At 40.1% G+C, this 22,917-nt stretch overlaps 1 protein-coding gene across 35 annotated transcripts in view; it reads left to right on the forward strand.

The window, feature by feature from the left end:
- Positions 1-22,917, forward strand: part of cacna1aa (calcium channel, voltage-dependent, P/Q type, alpha 1A subunit, a) — an 80,308-nt gene that overhangs the window by 12,711 nt on the left and 44,680 nt on the right. For all 35 annotated transcript variants that reach the window (XM_044180495.1, XM_044180473.1, XM_044180479.1 and 32 more), the window contains exons 2-14: positions 6,828-6,933; positions 7,334-7,473; positions 14,758-14,849; positions 15,914-16,066; positions 16,666-16,853; positions 19,021-19,124; positions 19,326-19,441; positions 20,463-20,507; positions 20,618-20,701; positions 21,404-21,610; positions 22,247-22,359; positions 22,546-22,658; positions 22,746-22,877. In XM_044180495.1, coding sequence (XP_044036430.1) covers positions 6,828-6,933; positions 7,334-7,473; positions 14,758-14,849; positions 15,914-16,066; positions 16,666-16,853; positions 19,021-19,124; positions 19,326-19,441; positions 20,463-20,507; positions 20,618-20,701; positions 21,404-21,610; positions 22,247-22,359; positions 22,546-22,658; positions 22,746-22,877 — 1,593 coding nt within the window. The remainder of the gene's footprint in view (positions 1-6,827; positions 6,934-7,333; positions 7,474-14,757; positions 14,850-15,913; positions 16,067-16,665; positions 16,854-19,020; positions 19,125-19,325; positions 19,442-20,462; positions 20,508-20,617; positions 20,702-21,403; positions 21,611-22,246; positions 22,360-22,545; positions 22,659-22,745; positions 22,878-22,917) is intronic.

Consider the following 22,917-nt stretch of genomic DNA (forward strand, 5'->3'; position numbering starts at 1 on the left):
CATATTTTTCTCTTTCTTTTTTCTTTGTTTCTCTCGCTCCTTTCCCTTTGCATTTTTCTCATTCCCCTTTCTCTTAGCTGTGCATTCTGGCTCTGTTGAATAATTCAGTTTCAGTTGCAGGCTAGTTTGGATGTGTGTGTATATTTGTGTTAGGTGTGTGTCTTTAAGAATGGGTCTGTGTGTGTGTGTGTGTGTGTGTGTGTGTGTGTGTGTGGTAGTGTAGTGACGTGGGGATTCAGATACATGGAGAGAGAAAAATAGAGAGAGATGGAGAGAGTCTGTGATGGATTGATTTTTTTCATGCCTGTGTTCTTTAGTCATGTGCTGTGGCTGTTACTACCAGACAAACCCTGCTGGAAACCTGCACTCCACCTGCAGGGTGTGCTGGCACACACACACACACACACACACACACACACACACACACACACACATTTACATGTACACATACAAATTGGCAGTGAAAAGCAGGTTGGTGCACACAGTTCAATCAGCAAATACTGTGGGATATACAAACACATGTTCATACTAACACACCTACGCCACCTTCCTGAACATACAGCTAATGTAAATAAAATGTCACATGCTACACTGATATTCTACACACAGCCCACAGCACACACATTCATACACACACACACACACACCACCGTCAGCATCTTGTACAAAGTGACAACTCGCCTATATGTGGGTGGTGAGGGAGAGGCAGTGGCAGGGGTGAGATACAGACACAACATATGCCATATGGAATAAACAGGCAGGAGAAGTGGGCGACTGTAAGGACTATACACACTGATAGATGCTAAATCAGACTGAGCGAGGCCAACCAGGGCTAAACTGGCCTTCGGGCACTCCCATTTGTTTGGCAACACAGTCAGACATGGTGCCAAAGTGGGATAAATGTAGAATCAATACATTTTTTGTAGCACTGAGTCATGGATGTGTGTTTGGTTTGGGTTTCATGTCAGATGGTGTTTTGATCACAGTTCCTGTCCTGCTTTTGATCATAGTGTTGAATGCAACAGCAAAAATCGTTGTTTTTTGTTTTGGAATATTGTCCCATGTGACAGTGCCTCTCAGTGGAGACCATTTTCTTGCTGTGGAGGGCCTCCACTGCCAAATGAGTGTACTGTAGGGAGACACAAGCAAAGTGAATTACTGCATATCCTCATGAGAATGAATGAATGAGATATATGTGAAATTACTACTTAGAACATAGACTCCGTATTGAGTATTGTGGATTTTTTTTCTCTTGGCTAAAAAATAGAATCACTTTGAAATTTAAAGACTGTTTTAAATTTTAAGATTCCTGGTTAAAGCTTGGAAAAACAAATTGAAATAACTTATATTTATTCATATTTTACAAATGAAAATGTTGCAAAATTTGAAAGTGCAAGGCAATGTTTGAAATATGAAGAGAAAATTTAAACTGCGATTCATAAGATTCTATTTAAGATGTATGATGCAGGAATAAAATGAAGCACTTCAACCATGTCTCTTATCTTTTATGGCTGCTGATTATCAAAATAATTAGATAGGTTTCAACCACAGTGCTTAATCCCATTCATTTTATCAAATCACTGCTTCTGAGGGAAAAGTGACAAGAAAATGAAGTAATCATTTGAGCTGTTCTGCCAGTGCTCTGCTGCATAATGTAACAGGACAGAGAGAGAGGGAGAGAAAGAGGAAGGGAGGGGAAAGGAGTGAGGCATAAAACAGAAACTGACAGAGAAAAGGGGAGGCTGCTAATTAATCATTTCAACTTTTCCCTATTTTCCTCTTCTTTTTGTCCTCTTAAAAACAACAGAAAAGATTCACATGCAGCACAAGCAAAGTACATAAAGTAAAGTATAGCGCTGTAACGATTAGTCAGTTATTCGAATAATCATTTCAGTCATTTTTAAAAGCAAAAAAGCCAAACATTTGCTGGTTTCATGCTTCTCAAATGTGATAATTTTATGTTTTTCTTTGTCATACATGATAGTAAACTGAATACCTTTGGATTTTATGACATCATTTATTTTATAAAACATGACATTTCACCTTGGTCTATGGGAAATTACACAGGGCATGTTTTACTATTTTCTAACATTTAAGAGACAAAAAGGTTTATCAATTATTGAGAAAATATTGGGCAGATTAATCAATAATTGTTAGTTGCAGCCCTTGTAGTATATGATAATGAAATTTGCACTATTATTGAACTTTTTTCTTAACAAACCTGTCAAGCCAATGTATTACAGTAAACAAATAACAAATGTAGGTTATCAGAAATAAGCAGAGTAGATAGTGAGTCTCAGAGTGAGAAAAAGCCCATACTGTCATGCTTGGTTTTATTAATAGGGTGGGTGGCACCTTCCCAAAGGGTAGCAGCTGGTCTGGACTCCATTGGCAGACAAGTGTAGTCTAGTGTTGGCCTATGTGTGTATAGTACATGTATAAATATGTGTGCTTGAATGGCAATATGACACGTGCATGGATGGTGTGGAGAGAGCCAGGACTGAGGGCTATTGAGGGGTGGACATTTTGACAAAAGTGTTCTGTTGCGGGTATGTGTGTGTGTATGTGTATATGCCATACTGTATGTATGTGTAAGCGTGTGTGTGTTTTCATACATGTGTGTACTTGCCATGATGCTGGCATCCTGCATCCGATTTAAGGATGACCAATTGTGAGACATGTGTGAGATTTAAAAAAATATATATTCATGCACATATGCTCATGTGGTGGTGCAGAAATGTGTGAAGTGTGTCATTATATGGAAGAATGTGAGGGCTGCAAGGATTTTATACAGTGGCGTGTGTCAGTGGCACACATACAGTACATACTGTATGTGACAGTATGACGTATAGCCTCCCACCCAGTCTTTTGCTTTCATTCCCCCTCCCTTTATATATATGTGTGAATGTGTGTGTTCTGCCACTAACCTACTTTCAACAGAGCATACACATCACTCAGGAGAAGAAAATACCGCAATACTCTCACACCCCTCTGTCATTCTCTCGCTTTATCCCTCATTCAATCAGCTCTCCTATGCTCTTCGTCTCTGCCTTCTCTCACTGTTGTTTCCCTCCCTCTGCTATGTCTTCCCCCCCTCTCTCTCTTTTATTCCTCACCACTCACTCTTTTCAATCATGTCTGTGCCCACAGGACTATTTCTTTCTTTCTTTCTTTCTCTAGTCCTCTCTTTCCTACTCTCCTCTCTCTTTCATTTAGCCCTCCATATATTCCCCTCCTGTCCAACCTTTTTTTAATCCCCTCTCATACTCTGTCTCTTGCTGTCAGTGTCCTCGTGCGTTTGCTGATGTGGCATCTCATTTGATATTGAATGGAGATGGCATGATAGAGATAGGGATGATTGATGGGCGGACTTGGTAAGAGAAAGGTGGACTAAGGAGAGATAGGAAGGAGAGAGAGTGGGAGAGACAAAGAAACAAGTGGGAGAATAGTACAGGAAGAAAAATTTGGAAAAAAATTGATAGAGATGGAGTGATAGAAGGATGTAAGAGGGGATGGTGATATAGAAGCAGAGAGGTATGGGAGAAAGAGACAGAGAGTGGAGGCTTAACAGGGCAGGTAGAGAGAGAAATATATTAGTGAGAAACAGGCAGGGGCTTTACTGAGGAGGAAAGAAGGTAGGAGAGGGAGCGAACATGAAGACTGTATGGAACGGTGATGGACAAGGTAGAAATGTGTGTGTGTGTGTGTGTGTGCGTGCGTCATTTGGCTCCAGTGGTGAGTGGTGAGGGCCTCGCTTCCCTTTTCTTGGCGAGACATCTACATCTACGACCTACTACTGTCCCCATTACAGTGTATACACAAACACACACACAGACACACACGTAGACAGATAATAAAAAGCAAGCATATGCAGAACCATGGGTAGCGCGAGAAACACAGGGGAGGCAAAAGAGAGAGAGAGGCAGAGGACAAATAAAACATTAGAAAGATGAAGGGTGGCAGAATGGCGAGAGAGCAACATATTCTCATCGCTCTCTCTCCGTCACCCCTGATTCTTCCCTTGCCTTTAACTCTGTCATGTTGCTATATATAGCCATTGAGGAAGGAGTAAGAGGAGATTCATTATTGAAAGGTTTATGGCAGTGTGAGTCATTTATACATATTCTGAATTTGTATATATGTGTATGTGTGTGTGTGCAGGGGGCATCTTTAAGGATACTTGTGCCTCTGAATATTTGTCACACCCATATAGACACGCGCACACACACACACACACACACACACACACACACACACACACACACACACACAGTGCCAGTGTAAAGAGGGAGCAAATCATGTGGCACCTTGAAACATAATGCAGGGACAAAATGTGCCAAATGATCATCATATACACACACATTGAACAGTTATTCCGCATGAGGAGCATTTCTAATACACAACACACACACATTTGTCCCTTTGTCCGTGTCTCTCTCCTTCTCGATCTCTCTCCTTCTCTCTCGTTCCCTTTTTCAGTCAACTACACCCTGCCCTCTCACAGCCCAACACATACGCACATGCATATACATACAGTATATACATGTACACACACTCACATTTATACACACACATTGCTGGGGGGCAGGGAGGCTAATTGAGTGGTGCCCTGGGTGTTGTAGTAATGTGTGCCTGGTAAGAGCGGTCAAACAGATGCGTGTGATCACAAACACTCGCACACACATTGTGGGTTTGGACCAGGCTTGACATGTTTTTCAGTTCCCCTTGATCATGACTGGAGAAAACACACATACACTAAGGTCTACACACATACACACAGGCATGTACATGTAACAGGCATATTTCACACATGCACACATATGATGTATGTATCCATAAATAGCCTCTTCTTCCCTCTTCTTCTTTTCTGTCTCTTCACCATTCAGTTTTTCCCCTCCTCCCAACTACCATGGGAATGGCTGCTCTCAAAAGGAAGCAAGCAAGTAGGAAAAAGGTGAAGCAGAGGAGAAAGAATAGAATAGGGAAAGAATGGATTTGTTTTGAGTGGCTGAAAAAAACAAATTACACCCCCCCCCCCAAAAAAAACAAAAGCTCAGTCAAAATTGATATTCCTACTTTATGTGCTGTAGATATCCATGATATGTACACATAAGTATAATATTAATTATGAAAGTCAAACTCCTCTCATCTTTCTGTCCTTGCCGTTTTTTCTTCCTCTATCCATTTGTCCCTCTCCCTTTCTCTTGATCATTCATTCATCCCCTTCACACATTTGCACTCATCCTTTCTGTCACTCTCTCTCCACTCGCTCGCTCTTCTCTTTAAATGTAACTATTCATCTTGTGACCTTAACGAGACAGAGAGATTGATTTAAGAAGACACCAGCAGAGTGTGTGTGTTTGTGTATGTGTGTTAGAGAGAGAGAGAGAGATTGTGACAAACACAATTAGATGTACAATGAGATACTCCTTCTTTCTTTTTATTTGTCCCCCCCCCCCTCACTGAACTAGCCCTTAGACGTTATGCACATAGAGCCAAACGGTGATGTCACAATAAATCTCACTCTGTCCAGGCATGCTATCACACACTAACACTTTAATATAGCCTGTGTCTGTTTGTGTATGTGTCTGTGTTTGTTTGTTTTGTTTGTCTGTGTGGGTGGTGTGTTACCCGAACATACACTTAGCAGAACATATTTAACTGACTCATAATGATGGCTTGTGGGTCTGTGTGTGTGTGTGTGTGTGTGTGTGTGTGTGTGTGTGTTCGTGTGTGTAAACAGGCGGCGATGGCAGTGAGAAGCCAGACATCGGTCCATTTGAGCTAAAGGCCTGCTGCCTCTCTCACTCGCTCACACTCAGTGCATTCAAATTGTATACATTTGACCTTACATTTGCCCTTTGACATCAGACTGGTGATATTATCTTAACTGTTAGATAATTTTGGCACTTAATTTAGCACGAGTTTTTGAGCCTGACCTCTCATGTAGCCCACTAGGTATGCCTAGGAATTACCAAGGAAATATCACTCTGATTTTCAACTGTTCAAAGCTTACTTCCGTCCTTAAATCCTCATTGTGTAGGTTGCTTTTATTTGATATCAGTGGCAAATATTTGTTATTTATTTATTAATAATTTTGGTTGCTTTTCACATCCTGTCACCATAGGTCATGGTATGCAGGATTTAAGTTGTCATAATTGAATGTGCCTTTTGCTTTCCACAGACACATTCTTTTAAGTGCAGTAAGAAATAGATGATAGAAACTCTCCATGGAGTAAATATTCTGATTAGGTTTTTGTGGTATTTTGCTGCATACGTTTGCATATCAATTAGGTTATCTTAGTCCGTGTAAGGTTGAGAAAACTGCTATTTGAGGCAGCCCAAGTGTTTTTATTTTTACAGTGCAAGACAAAATAATAAAATCTCAAATCTGCGTGTTGGCTGTGCATGCAAATTTAAGTGAAATGAATCTATATTGCAGATTTGTGTTAATCTTTTTTCCTAAGTATGGATAGAAACATATTGAAATTTACTTTATGTGAGATTGTTGACAATAATGACTTATGTGCATGCTAAATTAAAACAAAGAAAGTAATATTGATATGATACAAATGTAGGAAACAAACATGCAAAGACAGGTACAGTGACCTATAAGTATTTGTATTTTTTTACGACTAATTGTGGCATACCCAAGACTAATATATTGTAATACTGTTGACAAAGTATAAAGGTGAGCACATTGCGCCATGATTATGTACAAAAAAGCACTTATCATGTCAAGCTGTATTTTTTAAATGTTTATTTAATTTAGGATAGAAATTGTTTATGTCTCAAGAAGTGTTTCTTCCTTGACTGATCCTCCTCACTCCATTTGAGTGGATGATTCTAGCTACCATCATTGCCAACTGCATCGTCCTGGCTCTGGAGCAACATTTGCCTGATGGGGACAAGACGCCGCTGTCTGAGCGCCTGGTAAGTTCAACAGGCAGTTAAAACAAGGATTTTTTCACCTTGAAAAAATTTAATGATCCAAATATTCTGTGCACTACGACACATTAGAAACATATTATTACAGATAGCATAGGAATATATAGTATATGCACACAATATTTATAAACACACAGATTCACATTTACATTTATGAAGTTAGAAAACAAAGTAGGTGCACTCAAATTCTCTCCCATCTCTACATAGCCACACTCAAGTTAGTGCCCACAAAAAGTTGAAGTTCTTCTGAACACAAACCCATCTAGCTACTGATAGCTGACACTTTGGTCTTTTTTCATCCCTATTAATCCTTCTTCCTTCTTTCCCCTCTTGCTCACTTCTTTTGCTCTCTCTCTCTCTCTCTCTCTCTCTCTCTCTCTCTCAGGATGATACAGAGCCGTACTTCATAGGGATCTTCTGTTTTGAGTCTGGAATAAAGATCCTGGCACTTGGTTTTGCCTTCCACAAGAACTCCTACCTGAGGAATGGATGGAACGTCATGGACTTTGTGGTGGTGCTCACAGGGTGAGTGGCACGCAATTTACACAGCTGCATTACCACAGTTATGAAAACACAAGGTCAGAATCAGATGTGGTTTTCCCTCTGCTTTATTAAACTAAAACTGGACCAAATGAAGTTTGTCATGTGTTTTAGTGTGTATTTGTGCACATGTGTTTGTCAGTGTCCTATCCCTGCTCCTTTGCCCTAATGAATGGCCCCATTCTGGGCAAGGCAGCAGTCAGATCACAGAGCAGAACTGCAGGCAGCCAGCAGCCTGGGTAGTGAACAAATGTCACCACAATATACACAGAGACAGAGGGGGTGGGGGCCACAGAGAGAGCAGACATTGGATAGAAGGTATCAAGAGAGTATGTAAGAAAATTCACAGGTGCTGGTAGCTAAGTAGAGAGAGGCGATGGGAACGAACGGGACGAGACAATGGAAGAGTTCAGGAAGAGAAGGAAAACAAACAAGGAAGGGAATAACTTTCCCATCCAAAAAAAAGCGAGGGGTAGTAGTACAATAATGGCAACATAAAATAGGACTCCAATCATGATTTGGACACCTTTAACAGCAGAAGAGGGACCATGTATAAAGACCAACAATGAAAATGTGGGTTGCTCTAGATGCCAAGTGCAATGTAAAAAAAAAAAAAGATAGAAAAGGGCTAAACAGTTACATACGCAAAGTTTTGTATAGGGCCACCATGTAATTTCATTTGAACTCTCAATGAGAAAGTGAAAGCAAGGGTAAAAGGAAGAAATGGGATGCAGCCTGAGGACTGTGACAGAGAAGGTGTCAATGAGGATGAGTTAAGACACATGATAGGATTAGCATGATAGAGTTACTATCACAGATTACATTATAGATAATAGAAAAGGGCCGGAGTAAATACATAATAAGTTGGACTGACAGAAATAAAAAGAGGGAAGAGGAGCAGAATGATAGTGTGTTTAAAGATGAATCTGATTTAGATGAATGTGATTGCATGAGTGATGGGTTAGTGAAAAGAGGAAAATCTGTAATAAATACCTGTGAATATTTTATTGTTGACATAAGAATACTCTCAGGTAACTGAAGCACAAAACTGATGTTGTCTCAAGTTAGCCTCAGCACATTTTAAGATTTTCACAAAGCTTAAGAATTGGTTTTTGATCCCTGTTTCAAAATTTAACAACATACTTAAAGCCTGGTTCTCTTGTTTGCAACTTTACAAATTTCACAGTACACTCAGTCTGTCTATTGAAACAGAGAAGCATAGAGTAAATCGCTGCCTTTTGACAGCATTAGTACCATTTTCCTGTGTCATTCACTCACTTGACAAGTCACATAGTGAAACTGTGTTACTATAGGCTACTGTTTCCCATTAAATTATGTTGAAGTCATTGCATGTTTGTGTGCATGCATGCAGGGATTTGGACAGCTTCATGGGTTACATAAACCTTGTGCATCTTTGCTGACAAAGCACCAGGGAAACTAGTGATTGCCCCTCCTCTGCCCACTTCTCTCTCTCTCTCTCTCTCTCTCTCTCACACACACACACACACACACACACACACAGAGTGAGTGAGCACTCAGTCTGGCAGTATGTCCTTATGCTTTAATAAGAGCAATCATGAAGCCAAGCTCATCTCAGCGTGGCACAACAGAGTGACTGTAAGAGAGAAGAGGAGTGAGAAGACAAGTGTCAGCGAGACAGCAGGCAGTAGTGAGATGCAGAGAGCAAAAGGAAGGGAGGCAGTCCTTAAAACTTCCAGTAAATGCCTGGTTTCACACAATCCCCCCCTCTGTTGTATAATCGGAAATCTTTGTTTTGACAGTGAAACCTTCCGAGAAAGCATGACACAGCAGTTAAATCCTCAGTGTCTCCTATAGACACAGGCATTGCTGGCATTATAGTGGAGATGTTGATCCAACGTGCAGGCAGAAAATGTTATCACAGTTAAGAGTAAAGCCTATGTCTGTAATGACAACCCAGCTTTAATATTGTAACTGTAAACTACTTCCTGATTTAGCCGTTGAAACTAACATATATGGGCATTGCTATGTAGGTTGAGACTCTTTTTAGGCTGCATTTCCAATATTTTCAAAGAATCCCAGCTAGGACATGGAGATCAGCCATCATGTTTGTTGGCAATCTAACATTTCTTTGGACAATAGATGGAAGTTAGGGTTTAAATCTCCCTGTCTTCTCTCTCTCTCTTCCTGCCTTTCTCTATAGCATCAATAGGTCTGTTGGTAGATTCTTCATATGTGAGCTGTCTGCTGGCCTCAGGGTGATCACTGCTCCACCAGTACCTATTGCTATTAGGCATTCAACTAAGATAAAGTTGATAGCGTGTGACAAGTGCACCAAAAGGGTTTCTCAAAATGCCTGAGGCAAGAAATTTGGCTAAAAACTTGATTTATTGTAGATGTTCTGTTGGAGGAGTGATCACTCTGGGCACCCATGAAAAGTCAATGGAAATGACAGTCTATGTCTAAATTGGTGAAAACATACCATGAAGCACATTTTGCAAGTTCAGATTTAGAGTAAGGAAAGTGAAGCAAGATATAAAAAAGGAGTAAAAATAAAAAAAAAGACTAAAGGATCATTGCAGAGGGAATTAGAAAATAAGAAAGAGGAATGAGGCACAAGACATGCTAAGCAAGCTGCAGAGGAATAATTGAGAAAGAGTGACTTTTATGAAATTAAAATGGTCATGGAGTACAAATAAAGCACTAATCAACATATTTTTTCAAGGAAACAGTATATTTATATAAACAGTCAAAGGACACACCCTGTAGTCTTCATCCCTCTGTCAACCAGCTGTGTTGTTACCATTTTACAGTAAAGCAGGAAGCTGCAGCAAGAAATACCGACAGAGAATATGCTGCAGCATTTACAGCACACATACTGTATATTCCCATGATACAATATTTACACTGACTGAAGTCAATACATTTTACACTCACAAACACACACACACACACACACTCACATACACACACACACACGCTACACACACATTCTTTGTTGTATTCTCTGTGAATCGGGTTGTGTTTTTAGCTGTGCATCTCTTTGAAGATGAAAGGCTACTTGGCCTTTCTACCCACCTCTGGCCGAAACCTTTGATAACACACTGACCAATGCACACACACACACACACACACACACACACACACATGCATTTCCACTTCAAACATTCCTTTCCACTTCCGTCTCAATCCTAGGGCACTTGCTTGTGCAACACATACAAAGACAAATGGCACTTACCATGTCTGAATAGATTAGCTCTTCACTCTACAACCTTGTTGGAAGTGGATTTGTGTGCACCCTTGTTTCTGTGCCCAAGTGTGTGTGTGTTGACCTATCTCTTGTAGTAAATTGCCTGACTGATTTGGCCCTATATAAGCTAGTTGTTTTTTATGCCCAGTATTGATTATTAGTCCAATTACCCTTAGTTTACAGCCATTCTTGCCTTGCATCCTCCCTTCCGTTCCTCCTCCTTGTACCCTTGTTCACGTTCTTTTGATTAGATATGACTGGTACAGGGAAGTGACGGAAGAAAGGAAGGAAGCAAGGAAGGTCCTTTCCGTGACTTTGTGATCAACTGAAATTAAAATTTGTTAAATCTATGTTTACAGAAATAATGAAATAATGACTGATCTTAGAATGATTGTGAAATCACGCTCTCTTGAAATGGTATGTCTCCCAGTTTAAAATGTGTTTTGAGGCAACTGTGAAAAATTATTGCAACTCCCATCAACTGTCACATTCAGATAATTAAATACTGTAAAGGACAGTCTAGAGGCACTACCTTCAGCTCTGTCATTGTCTAGAGTTGTGCTGTATGGATTTCTGATATGAAGCTATGTGTGTGACATTTTCTTCACCTGTTTTGATGTTACATGATGTTAAATGGAATGTCTTTAGAAGGAATAATTTGATATTAATAATCTCATTAACACCTTTGCTGGTAAAGGTAGGGTGTACTATTAATATGAGAAAGCACTCATAATTATGCAGATACATTAAATATGAAATAGTTGAATCATGGCAATAGAGGAAAGCAAGGAGACAAGAAAAGATAAGTTGAGAGTTTGGAGAAGAGATGAAGCGATTTGGTCAGTGATGTGGACAGAGATAATTAGCCACATTTAGCTGAAGTCAGCAGGAAAGCAGACGGAGAGAGTGGGCAAAAAAGATTGTGTTTGTCTAATGTGTTGGTGTCCCATGAGGAAGGGGCAGTGCGGAGATTGTGTAATAGCAATATTGCTTAATGTGATTCTGCTTAATCATTTGTGTTCCTCTGCACACAGTGCAGGTTGTATGTCTGCGTGTTTACTGTGTGTGTGTGTGTGTGTGTGTGTATTTAGTTTAAGTGTAAAAGATGTACTGTAGACATCATCTCTGTCCCTGACAAGGAAGGCATTGTTTTCCATTGGTTATTCCAAATGACCTACTTTCCAGCGTGCATACGTGAATAAAATTATTCTCACTCAATATGTTTGATCTCCAACCAGCGCCTGTTCGCTGTGCAGATGTGTGTATGTGCTTTTGTCATCTGTGTGTCTATTTTTGCATGTGTCTGTGTACATGTGTGTTTGTCAGTGTGAGCTGTGATACATTTACATTAAAGAGAGAAGAGAGGGGGGAAAAAAACAATCAATCAGGCTCCTCCCTTGGCCCTGTTACCAAGGTGATACAGAGATTCTATCAATGAGCCAAGGTCCCTGTTGCCATGGAAACACTTATGAATGAGAAAGGGCCCAGTAACCGTGGAGACGGTGTGAATGAGGAACTGCTTCATCGGCCTGACACTGTTTGTGACGGCAGATGCTGTTTAGAAGCTGAAATATTTATGTCTGTCATCGTATTACCATCATCATCATTATCATCGTCATCATCGTCAATTTTCATCATCATCATCATCATCATCATCATCACTGTCATTGACATCATCATCGTCATCATTGTTATCAGCATTATTACTATATTCACAGAAACAGATTACATGAATTAATGTGTAATTGCACCGAAAGGATTTTACTCATATGGTTTCCGTATTGTATCCCCAATAATGCAGAGATATAGACCTAATTTTTCATATACACACGTATGTGTGTGTGTGTGTGTGTGTGTGTGTGTATATGTGTATTTGTTCATGTCTGTACACAGTGAGATACTTGCTCTGTATTTCCAGGTAGATATGCTGTAGGTTATTCCTTTTGGAAAAATCCAACTGTCAGCAGCATTAAACTGTTCCTCCACACATGCATTTACACCCATACACCTCAATTTATGGTGTATATATACATATATGCTTTAAGCTTAATACTGTATGTCCCCACATTTTGAACATGGAAGTCACAAGACTGGCTAACTATCATCTTATTTATAGTTCTCCACTGATCACTCTCTCTCTGAATTTTGTTGCTGGTTCATTATTTTGACTTTTCCTGTCTTTCCTCTGTAATTTCTATCTATCTATTCATTGCATTTCTTTCCCCTTGTGCATACATCACCTTCCTCTTTCCCTTTATTGCCATCCTCAATTGCATTAGTGCAGTGTTCTGTGTTGCCATGCATCTTCTAGCCTAATGTATCCTTGAGCAAAACACTAAATCTTTACCTGCGGGTGATGTTGTGTAGCTGAGCCTGCATTCTGACCTCCCTGTGAGGCAGAGTTCTCAACAATATAATTTTGTTATTAAGAGTAGCACTATATTTATTTATTGAAAATACAACATGTCAGAGTAATACAATGTCATTTACGTTCCAGAATAAATACCATAAAACAACCAACCCTAAAAACCTCAAAATAGCAGTACTGTCAAAGTATTATGTATATCATTGTGTAAATCCCTTAATTGTCATCCTTTACACAACATTTGATGAGTGGGACATTTGAAAAATAAACTAGTTAGTGCTCCAAAGTTGACAGAATTCGTAATGAAGACATTGTTTCTAGATGACCTCAAACATATCTTTGGCATTTCTGAACTGCAATATCTTGTTAATTATTAGCCGCTATATACACTGATACAGTATATTGGCAATAGGCTAATAGTGGCCAGTATTTTCGCCCCAGACGATAGAAGTCTAGCTCTATATTTTGCATTTGTATGCATCACCTCCAGTAATTTATCTGAATGTTTTGTATTTCTTTGCACATGTCAGAATATAGGATTCAGTGAGTTGCTCAAGGGCACTTCTCCATAATTTTTTAGCTACACACACATCTGAAGTACAGTGTTGCCTCGTGACCAAACCAGGAACCTCTCACTTACAAGTCAGCCTCTGATGAGGTATTTGATATCACACAATGTCATTACAAGGACCCTAGCCTACACTAGTGATGGAGCACCTACCACAGGGGGGGCTTCCTGGTAATGCTATACAGCATTCAAAGCCACAACTGAGTATACCTTCACCCATAGATCCTGGGTCGGTGTCACGTTTCCCTTTCTGCCAATTTTGTAGGTTTCCAAGCAAAGCAGGCTGACTTCAAACCTGTGATTAAGGCTCTGCTGTGTCACTGGGCCTCTTTGTGGAATAGAGGAAGTGGAAATGTGTCAGAGAGACCGAATGAGAGAGAGGGAAGAGGGAGAGAAGTGGGAAGGAGGATGATTCACAGTGTGCGTCAGACGAGGGTACTGACTGGAAGTCTGGCAGCACAAGGGAACATCTTAACCCTCTCAAGTACACACATACACACATGCTGTTTACAAGTCTTTATTCAGATGATGAGCGGCGATGCAGGTGCTGCAACACACACCACAACACGTTTACTCTGCAGTCCCGGCGGCAGCTTGAAGGAAAACATTTTAAACGAATAAAAATAGGCAGAAATAAGCAAGTCAGCATCTCTGAATCTCACCATCTGGCAGTGCTCCCTCTCTCTCTTTTCCTTTCTTTCTCTCTCGTTCTGTCTCTCCATGCCTCTAACTTTCTCTCTTCTACCCTCCCTCTTTGTCCTCCCATCTTCCCTTCCCTCCCTGTCACTCCATCTCTCCTTTTTCATTTTATAGTCCCTCTGTCATCCCGATACAAAACACTCTCCCTTCAGCCCATCCCTCTCTCACCCTGATACACTTCTCTATCCTACTTCACTTGTCAGCTCTATTGATCAGCTCAGCTCTTACAGGATTTACATACAGTGCTCACCCAGTTGCTTGTAATGACCTGGCATGGGTGTTTGTAAAAGTGTGTGTATGAGAGAGACAGAGGAAAACTGGAAGAGGCTGACTGACAGTGACAAGCTTGACTAGCTTAAATATTGATTGCCTTTGCACGCTTTTGTGCATTTGTCTCTTTCCCTTTAGGATCCTGTCCACTGTGGGTTCAGATTTCGACTTGCGGACCCTCAGGGCTGTGCGAGTATTGAGGCCCCTCAAACTGGTGTCCGGTATTCCCAGTAAGTCAAAACTCTTCTTTGAACTAACTATGACATTGAAAAATAAAGACTTTTTACAGCCTCCTGCCTTTATCCCAAACAGCTTCTTTGTTATTCCTTAGTTGAGAAAATTACATTTTTTTAAGTGCAGAACGGTTTCAGATTTTATTGGAGGATCAAAATAGCATGGAGAAGCATTTTGTGTCAAGGTTTTATGCAGCTTCTGTGTTGTTCTGCATAATGCACCCAAAGTGTTCCAACAAAAGTGGTTCTTCAATGCACTCTGCTCCTTTTTTAAATGTTATAGTGGCAGTAGTGTTCCAGCACCACTGCAGTGTTATTAATAGCTTGGACGCCACTACAGGGCTGAACAGGCAAACCAAGGCTTACTCATCATAAAAGTCACTAAGCTTCCTGTGAAAACTAAATTCGAGTTCCATTCCAATATACATTATACATATACATTTGAAAAGTGTGATTGGTTTCCACAAAACATTTCACATGAAATTAAAACATACTACAAGATGTTGCCTTTGAGACCTTTATTTTTTGTTAGAAAACATTTTTGACAATTAACCTTGGGTATGGTTTATTTTACCTCAACTAAATGTGTAGCATTTTGCTGACTATATTGTGTGAGCACAGATTAAATCCCTCTATCATATACTGTAGTGTGTACCAGGTAATATGCAGCCTCCTCCAATGGGTGCAGGCAGCCTCCTCCAATGGGTGCAGCAAAATGGCTAATAGTGTAATCTGAGCATCTTGGTATAGTTGTGTGATATAGTCATAAACTGATGGTCTTATCATATCTATGGTTTTTCAGTTTCAAACCGTTATTATCATTATGACAACACTCACATTAAACAGTGAAAAAAAGGACCAGCTGGTAGTGGAGGACATGCAGGGATTTGTTTTTAGAGGGTTTAACTACTTAATAATTGGGGAGGTTGCAGCTTTTTGTCTTTCAGATCCCTGTACCCAAATCTAATTGTTGAAAACACATTGAAATGAAAATTCATGATGGATAATTATAATTGTAAAAATCTTATATATATAAATACTGTATACACTGTGTCCTCCAGGCTTACAGGTGGTGCTCAAATCCATCATGAAGGCCATGATTCCTCTGCTGCAAATTGGCCTGCTTCTTTTCTTTGCCATCCTCATGTTCGCCATCATTGGCCTGGAGTTCTACATGGGCAAATTCCATACAACCTGCTTTGACAATCACACAGGTACAGGGAGTGTTTGTGTGTGTGTGTGTATGTTTGCCAATAGTGCAGTCAGGATTAATTTGCTAACTGTTTGCCCCAATGAAGACTGCGCCTGTTCCGGTTGAGGTAGACTTTAAATAGTCCCAGTGCTAAAATTAGAAAAGCAATTTAGCTCAACAAAATAACATTTTTGGCGTTAAATTGTTTGTGGTGCTTCCATTACATGTTTTTGTGATGGGAAAGGCAGTTTCCACAGATGTAGTCGAATTCATTGCAAATATCTGTATAATTTTCCCCTGTTTCCCTGTATGGTGTTGAGATTCTAAATTACATTCCATCCTTAAAGAATTCAAAAAGTTGAAAACGTGTTCTTTGTTTGCCTATTTAGCAGTTATGATGAGTCTCAAATGTCTATAATTCAAGCAAGTTGGCCTATTTTGCTCTGTCCTGACTATTTTACGTCACCTATACCTTGTTTTTTGTAGGCTGTTCCCTCATATATTTAATATAAAAAGGAAGGGGCCAATGGATAGCATTCACTATTCTTTCAAAACAAAAGGCACGCATATGCAAATATATTGTTTGTTTTGTAACACCTCCCCACCTTCATCTACGTTAAGGTGAGATCCGAGAAGAGTTTCCATGTGGGACAGAGCCTCCGTCACGACTGTGTCCAGATGGCACCATGTGTAGACAGTACTGGCTGGGACCAAACTATGGCATCACCCAGTTTGACAACATCCTGTTTGCTATCCTCACCGTCTTCCAGTGTATCACCATGGAGGGCTGGACTGACCTGCTCTACTATGTATGTATCCCTGAACAGTGTTTGGAACACATTTACACACTCAGTGATCCACTTCAGCCTGCCCAGGAAAACGTGTATAGAAAGCCATGCATCTAGTAAAGCAGGGATGAAAGACACTGAAGGAACCTGCTACTGTTGAAGGGATTTTAGGAATGGGCTACTGGGTAACCTTTCTCAAGAATAGAAAGGATCGTACACGTGAAGAGGATGATAACCCAGAATGCAAAACCCATCAGTCCTTGTCATGGATGGGCTGCACCAGCAGACAAACACTGTAGCCAATGAATTAGATTCAGAGTGGAAATTATGCAGTATCAGTTTGTTTTCCATGTTGACTCTGTTTTTAGAGACAATGCCTTGGTTTGGCATTAGTATTTCCATTATTATCATATTTGGTGGACATTTTGTGTGGATAAAACTGCCACACAAAATCTAAATTAAATACCTAGTCAAATGCAACTGAACTTGAGTTTTATGTTCAACGTGTCCGTCAATAGTCGCAATAGTATTTTCTCTCAAAAGTCTTAGGCTGCACAACCAAACCATCCAAGATTTTCTCTCATAAAATACTAAAATCCAAGTGTAATCTAATAATTTTCACCTGTGCACCCTGTGCGTCTGCCCATAAAATAGGTACCAGTTCTTGAACAGTCATTACTCATGCCCAAGACTGACTAGTTCCCTGCTGTCAGTGGCAACGGTTGCTAGGAGACCAGAGGTAGATGAGGGTCTTTGAGTGTTACTGTAGTCGTCTCTTTTCCCATCTCGTCTTCCTCTCAGTCCATCTTATTCTTTCTTTCTTTATTCCTTCTTTTTTTCTTTATTTCTTTCTTATCTTTCTTGCCTCCCTTCCTTCCTCTCTTCCTTCCTCTCTTCTCCCTCTCACTCTGTGTCTCTCTCTCCCTGGTTCTCTCTTTCCCGGTGCTGCTCTATATTTAAAAGGGCCTGTTCAGCCCAAGTTATTCTTGCAGCTGCTGGGGAGGGGAGTGATAAAAGTTTAATGGTAGAAAAAAGGGTCTGCGGTACATTGGGTACACAGCGGCATTGCCAGCTTACATGCAGGAAAAAGGAAAGATGGAGGATGGAGGAGACAGGGGGACGATAGACAGGGAGGCTATGAGAAAGAGAGCACAAAGAGAAGAGGGGTTCTGGAGGTGGGAAAGGGTAAAATGAAGAATCAATGTAGAGGCTGATCTGTGACAGTGAGAAGGAATGGAAAGTTTGCACAGAAAAAGGTAGGGAGGAGGGAAGATAAGAAGGTAAGAATGAAGGAAGTAATGAACAAATGAACAAACATCAAACTGAGTTAAATAAGAATGGGAAAAGCAGGAGAAAGGGGTCCCAAAGTAGGATGCAAAAGAAGAGAGAAAACAATAAGGAAGGACAGTAAGATGGTTCAGACAGAGAGGAAGAGACCAAAGCATTTGTTATACATTATTTACTCTACACTGAGCAGCTAAATAGAGTGGCAGATATGCATTTACTTATTGAGATGACTTAAAGCAAAATCATGTCAGCCCTGCTGTTGTTTATATTTCCAACAGCAGTGGACAGCACTTTTGAGTCCACTGGCCTCTATTTTTCTTTAATGACCACATTGTCTGGACATTTAATGATGAGTTTAAGGCAAATTTTATGACATGATGTTCGCTCCAGATGTTTTTTTTAATTATATGAAAAGCTTTTGAGAGTGAGTATTTAAGACACATACCATGTGTGCAGTACCTGGTTGCAAATAAATGCACCTTAATTTGACAAGCGGGCCTAAAAAATTGCATTGGTATTTATTTTAGCGCATGAGTGCCGAGACAGACATTAACATACCCTTACCTTTCACGCAGACAGGCCAAAACATATGCCATTGCAGTTATTTCAGGTTGTACAGTCATTCTACCTGTGCCTGTTTCACGGATTTATTCTACGTGTTCTAAACCAGCCCACAGCCTAGTGGTCATACATATTATATATTCTTCTTTTGATGGAGTCTCAAGAATGTCTCAGGCAATCAAATATTTGGTCATTATGAGTCGTGGCAAATTTCCCAGTGCTTGCTTTAATAAACTGTTAAGTGACCTTTCTGTTAGCTTAGATGCTATTATATCAAGTTCAGAGGCGAAGAGCAAAACATTGATTACTCTGTCTGATGCCTGTGTGTGTGTGTTTCCAGAGCAACGATGCCTCAGGGAGTGCATGGAACTGGATGTACTTCATCCCCCTCATCATCATCGGCTCCTTCTTCATGCTCAACCTGGTGCTGGGTGTGTTGTCAGGGTAAGTGTCTGTCTGTGAGAGAGTGCTTGTGACAAAGATGGTGTAAAGGTTGTTTATTCATCATTTTTCATCTCATATACATTGATAGATAGATTTTGAAATTGATTTTAAAATGTTTGTAGTCTATTGTCGCACTATAAATGCAAGGTATCTATATTAAAATGGCCAATACATTTGTGTGGTGTGTGTGTGTCCCTGCAGGGAGTTTGCCAAGGAGAGAGAGCGTGTGGAGAACAGGAGTGAGTTCCTGAAGCTCAGAAGACAGCAGCAGATTGAAAGGGAACTCAATGGCTATCTGGAATGGATCTGCAAAGCTGGTATGTACAATATACTGCATGTGTGGTTCATTTTTCACACACAAAGACACATTAAACCATAAAAACATATTGCAAAAAAATACCTGTTGTATTCTATCATAATACATTTTGTATTTTTTAATAATCAGTCCATCAGGCATGTTGTAGATATAGATATTTTGAATGCATTTATTATCAAAGATTATCATAATAGTTTTTACACGTTAAAATGTTGGAGTGATGTCAGTATGTTATTAAAGCAAAATCAACACTTTGTGTTGGTGCTTCACAGTAAAGGCCTATAAACACAGAGGTTTTTGTGGACAATCACAGTTCACAACCAAAAAATTCAATTATGAAGCTTTAATTATCAGACACGCATACTGTAGCTGCTGTATGCAGATAGATGTATTTTCTCCAGTTCTAGTTTTTCTGTCCCCAAAGTTGCGGTGTCATCTCTTGCCTTTCAAATTATACAAATTCAGTACTTCAGTGATGCATGTCTACTGGAACCTAATATACCCCTGTGGCGAGGTAAAGTATAGGTGTAGCTCTCTTCAGAATGTTATATAAACAAAGTTGAATTATAGCACTTGTACAGTTAAATATGTGAACAGCCTTAATCTACATTGCTGTGGCACTTGTTTGATGCTTAGACAGAGAAGACCCACTGTTTGCCCTTCGTTCTCTTTCTCTCTCTTGTCTTTTTACTCTGACCAATCTGCTGAAGGCAGGAAAGATGTAGAGAATATAAGAGGAATGGAGGGTTGGATGTTGGAAGGTGCGGATAAAGGGGCAGATAGAAAGGACAGACCTTTGATCTTCTTGAAAAGACAATCTACATAAAAACAAGGAAGCTAAAAAACAAAGGAGGGAGGGATGAGTAACGAGCACAGGTGCAGGCCAAAGACGTCCCAGTTTTAATTAAAATGAGAAATGACAATTGATGATAAGAAAGATTGATAGATTTTGTGGAAGTCATCAAAGATAAATTTAATGTGGCTGTATACTGTATTAACATTTTTGTTTGTGTGTTTTGTAGAAGAGGTCATCTTGGCGGATGATGACAATGAAAATGATTATGATGGTATGAATTTACAGATATTTGTTTGTGCATGCAAGAATGTGATTTTTTACAGATTCAAGGACACTAATAAGTATTATAGATTAAACACACATGCTTTTTTTCTAATACAGGCTCCCATAGGAGAGCCACAAAGAACCATAAGAGCAAAGCTGAGCTTCTAAACCCAGAGGAAGGGGAGGGAGATCTGGCAGTAGGTAAGATACATACACACACTCTCTCTCACTCTCTCGCTCTCTCACACACACACACACTCAAAGGCAAACCACAGGAACATACAAATGCTATCTTATCTTGCATATCAGCATTACCTGACCCTCCTCTCCTTCCCTCTCCTTCCCTCTCCTGTCCTCCGCTGCTCTGCACTCCTCTCCTCCTGTTACATGTTTTGCCCTGTTCCCAACCCCCCACATTTTCTACCTTTCCTTTCTCTAACCTGCCCTTGTTACGTCCTCTTTGCTTCTCTCCTCCAACCCCTCTTTCTCCAGACCTCTCATGCAGAGCAGTTCTCCCTGTTTTCTCATAAGACAAATTATTTTGTATTTTCTATGTAGTGATATGTTGTGTACATTGTGTAATTGGGGGATCACAATCTGCTAAGAAGAGTACAGATCATATACTACCAAAACTGAATCATGCATCACTATTTACTTAAAAATAAACAGATATTGAAAGTGCTTGTTAAACTTATTGGAATATTCCAACAAGCAAAAAGTCAGTACTAAATATTATTTTCCTTATTGGTCTTGATAGATATGCAAAGATGGTGGTAAATGAAAGAAGCTCTCTTATATGTATCTATTTACAAAGATACTAAATGAACACAACCACACCAATAAACCATTGTTCACTTTACTGTAAAGCTAACAATATACAATGTGCTTTGCTTTCCCTTCCAGGGTCACCATTTGCCCGTGCCAGCTTGAAGAGCTCCAAGCTCGAAGGATCAACTTTCAAGCGGCGGGAGCGACGGCTACGCTTCTTAATCCGACACATTGTTAAGTCCCAGGCCTTCTACTGGACTGTACTGTGTTTGGTGGGCCTCAACACAATGTGTGTGGCAGTAGTGCACTACGACCAGCCACCTCCACTTTCAGAATTTCTATGTGAGTAGGAGGGAGGGGGAAACTTGCATGCTTAGTGCAAGCATGCCCAGATTATCTCCACAAATGCACAAATACTCTTATCGCAGATTACTAGAAGGGAGTGGGTGAGCAAATTTTTAAGTAAATGTGACAAAATCCACAAAAGAGCTGACCCATACGGTTATCACAAGCACATCCAAACATACATCTTCCTTTCACACAGATTCTCTCTGTGTTTCGCTCTAATTTTTTACAGATATTCACAAATGGGATGAAATTAAATTACATGAGAAAACATTTGGTTTCTAGAATGGTTCACTGTTTTATACTTCACCCAAATGGTGTAACCCAGGCTACAAAACAACACAGTGAGAGGTTGAGCTTTGAGGATGAGTGAAAAAATATCTTTGCTAATTTAAATTACACAGAATTATTTAATTATATCTATAATGTATAATGTATTTGATATAAGTGATTCTATATGATTCTATTTCAGATGCATAGTCAAATACATGTATCATAAAACACTACCCTTCCTTACAGACATGGATGGATGGATGGATTGGTGGGTGGGTGGATAATTTGCAGATACAAGTTGATGGATACAGGGATTGATGGTCTCCTCTCCTCTCTTCTTGTCTTCGTCCCTCCATGTAGATTTCGCTGAATTCATCTTCCTGGGGATATTCTTGACGGAGATGTTTGTAAAGATGTATGGCCTGGGCAGGCAGGCCTACCTCAACTCCTCCTTCAACTGCTTCGACTGCATTGTGAGTCCCACAGCACTTAGGGATACAAACCCCCCTCTCCGCTGCCACACACACACACACACACACACAATTAGACCTTACAGACACACACAACCAAAAATGCATTGATGATTTGCTGATGTGTGCACATTATTTGCTTATTATGATGAATAAACACATGCTTGCGTATGCTTGTATTTGTATTAGGTGATATGTGGTAGTATATTTGAAGTGCTGTGGTCCATCATCCAGCCGGGCACATCGTTTGGCATCAGTGTGCTACGAGCTCTCAGGTTATTGAGGATCTTCAAAGTCACCAAGTGAGTCTACTGTATTATAGTTTTTATTATTTTTCATATTCATATAATGTTACACTCAGTTTAACACACACTGTCTATTTTTGTCAGGTACTGGGCATCTTTGCGTAACCTTGTCGTCTCTCTGCTCAACTCCATGAAGTCCATCATCAGCTTACTCTTCCTGCTCTTCCTCTTCATAGTTGTCTTTGCCCTGCTGGGCATGCAGCTCTTCGGAGGACAGTCAGTGCTGTTTTCCTTTAACTTGGCTTCTATCTCTGTG

Source organism: Siniperca chuatsi, linkage group LG21 (genome assembly GCF_020085105.1).
Source record: "Siniperca chuatsi isolate FFG_IHB_CAS linkage group LG21, ASM2008510v1, whole genome shotgun sequence".
Classification (NCBI taxonomy): Eukaryota; Metazoa; Chordata; class Actinopteri; order Centrarchiformes; family Sinipercidae; genus Siniperca; species Siniperca chuatsi.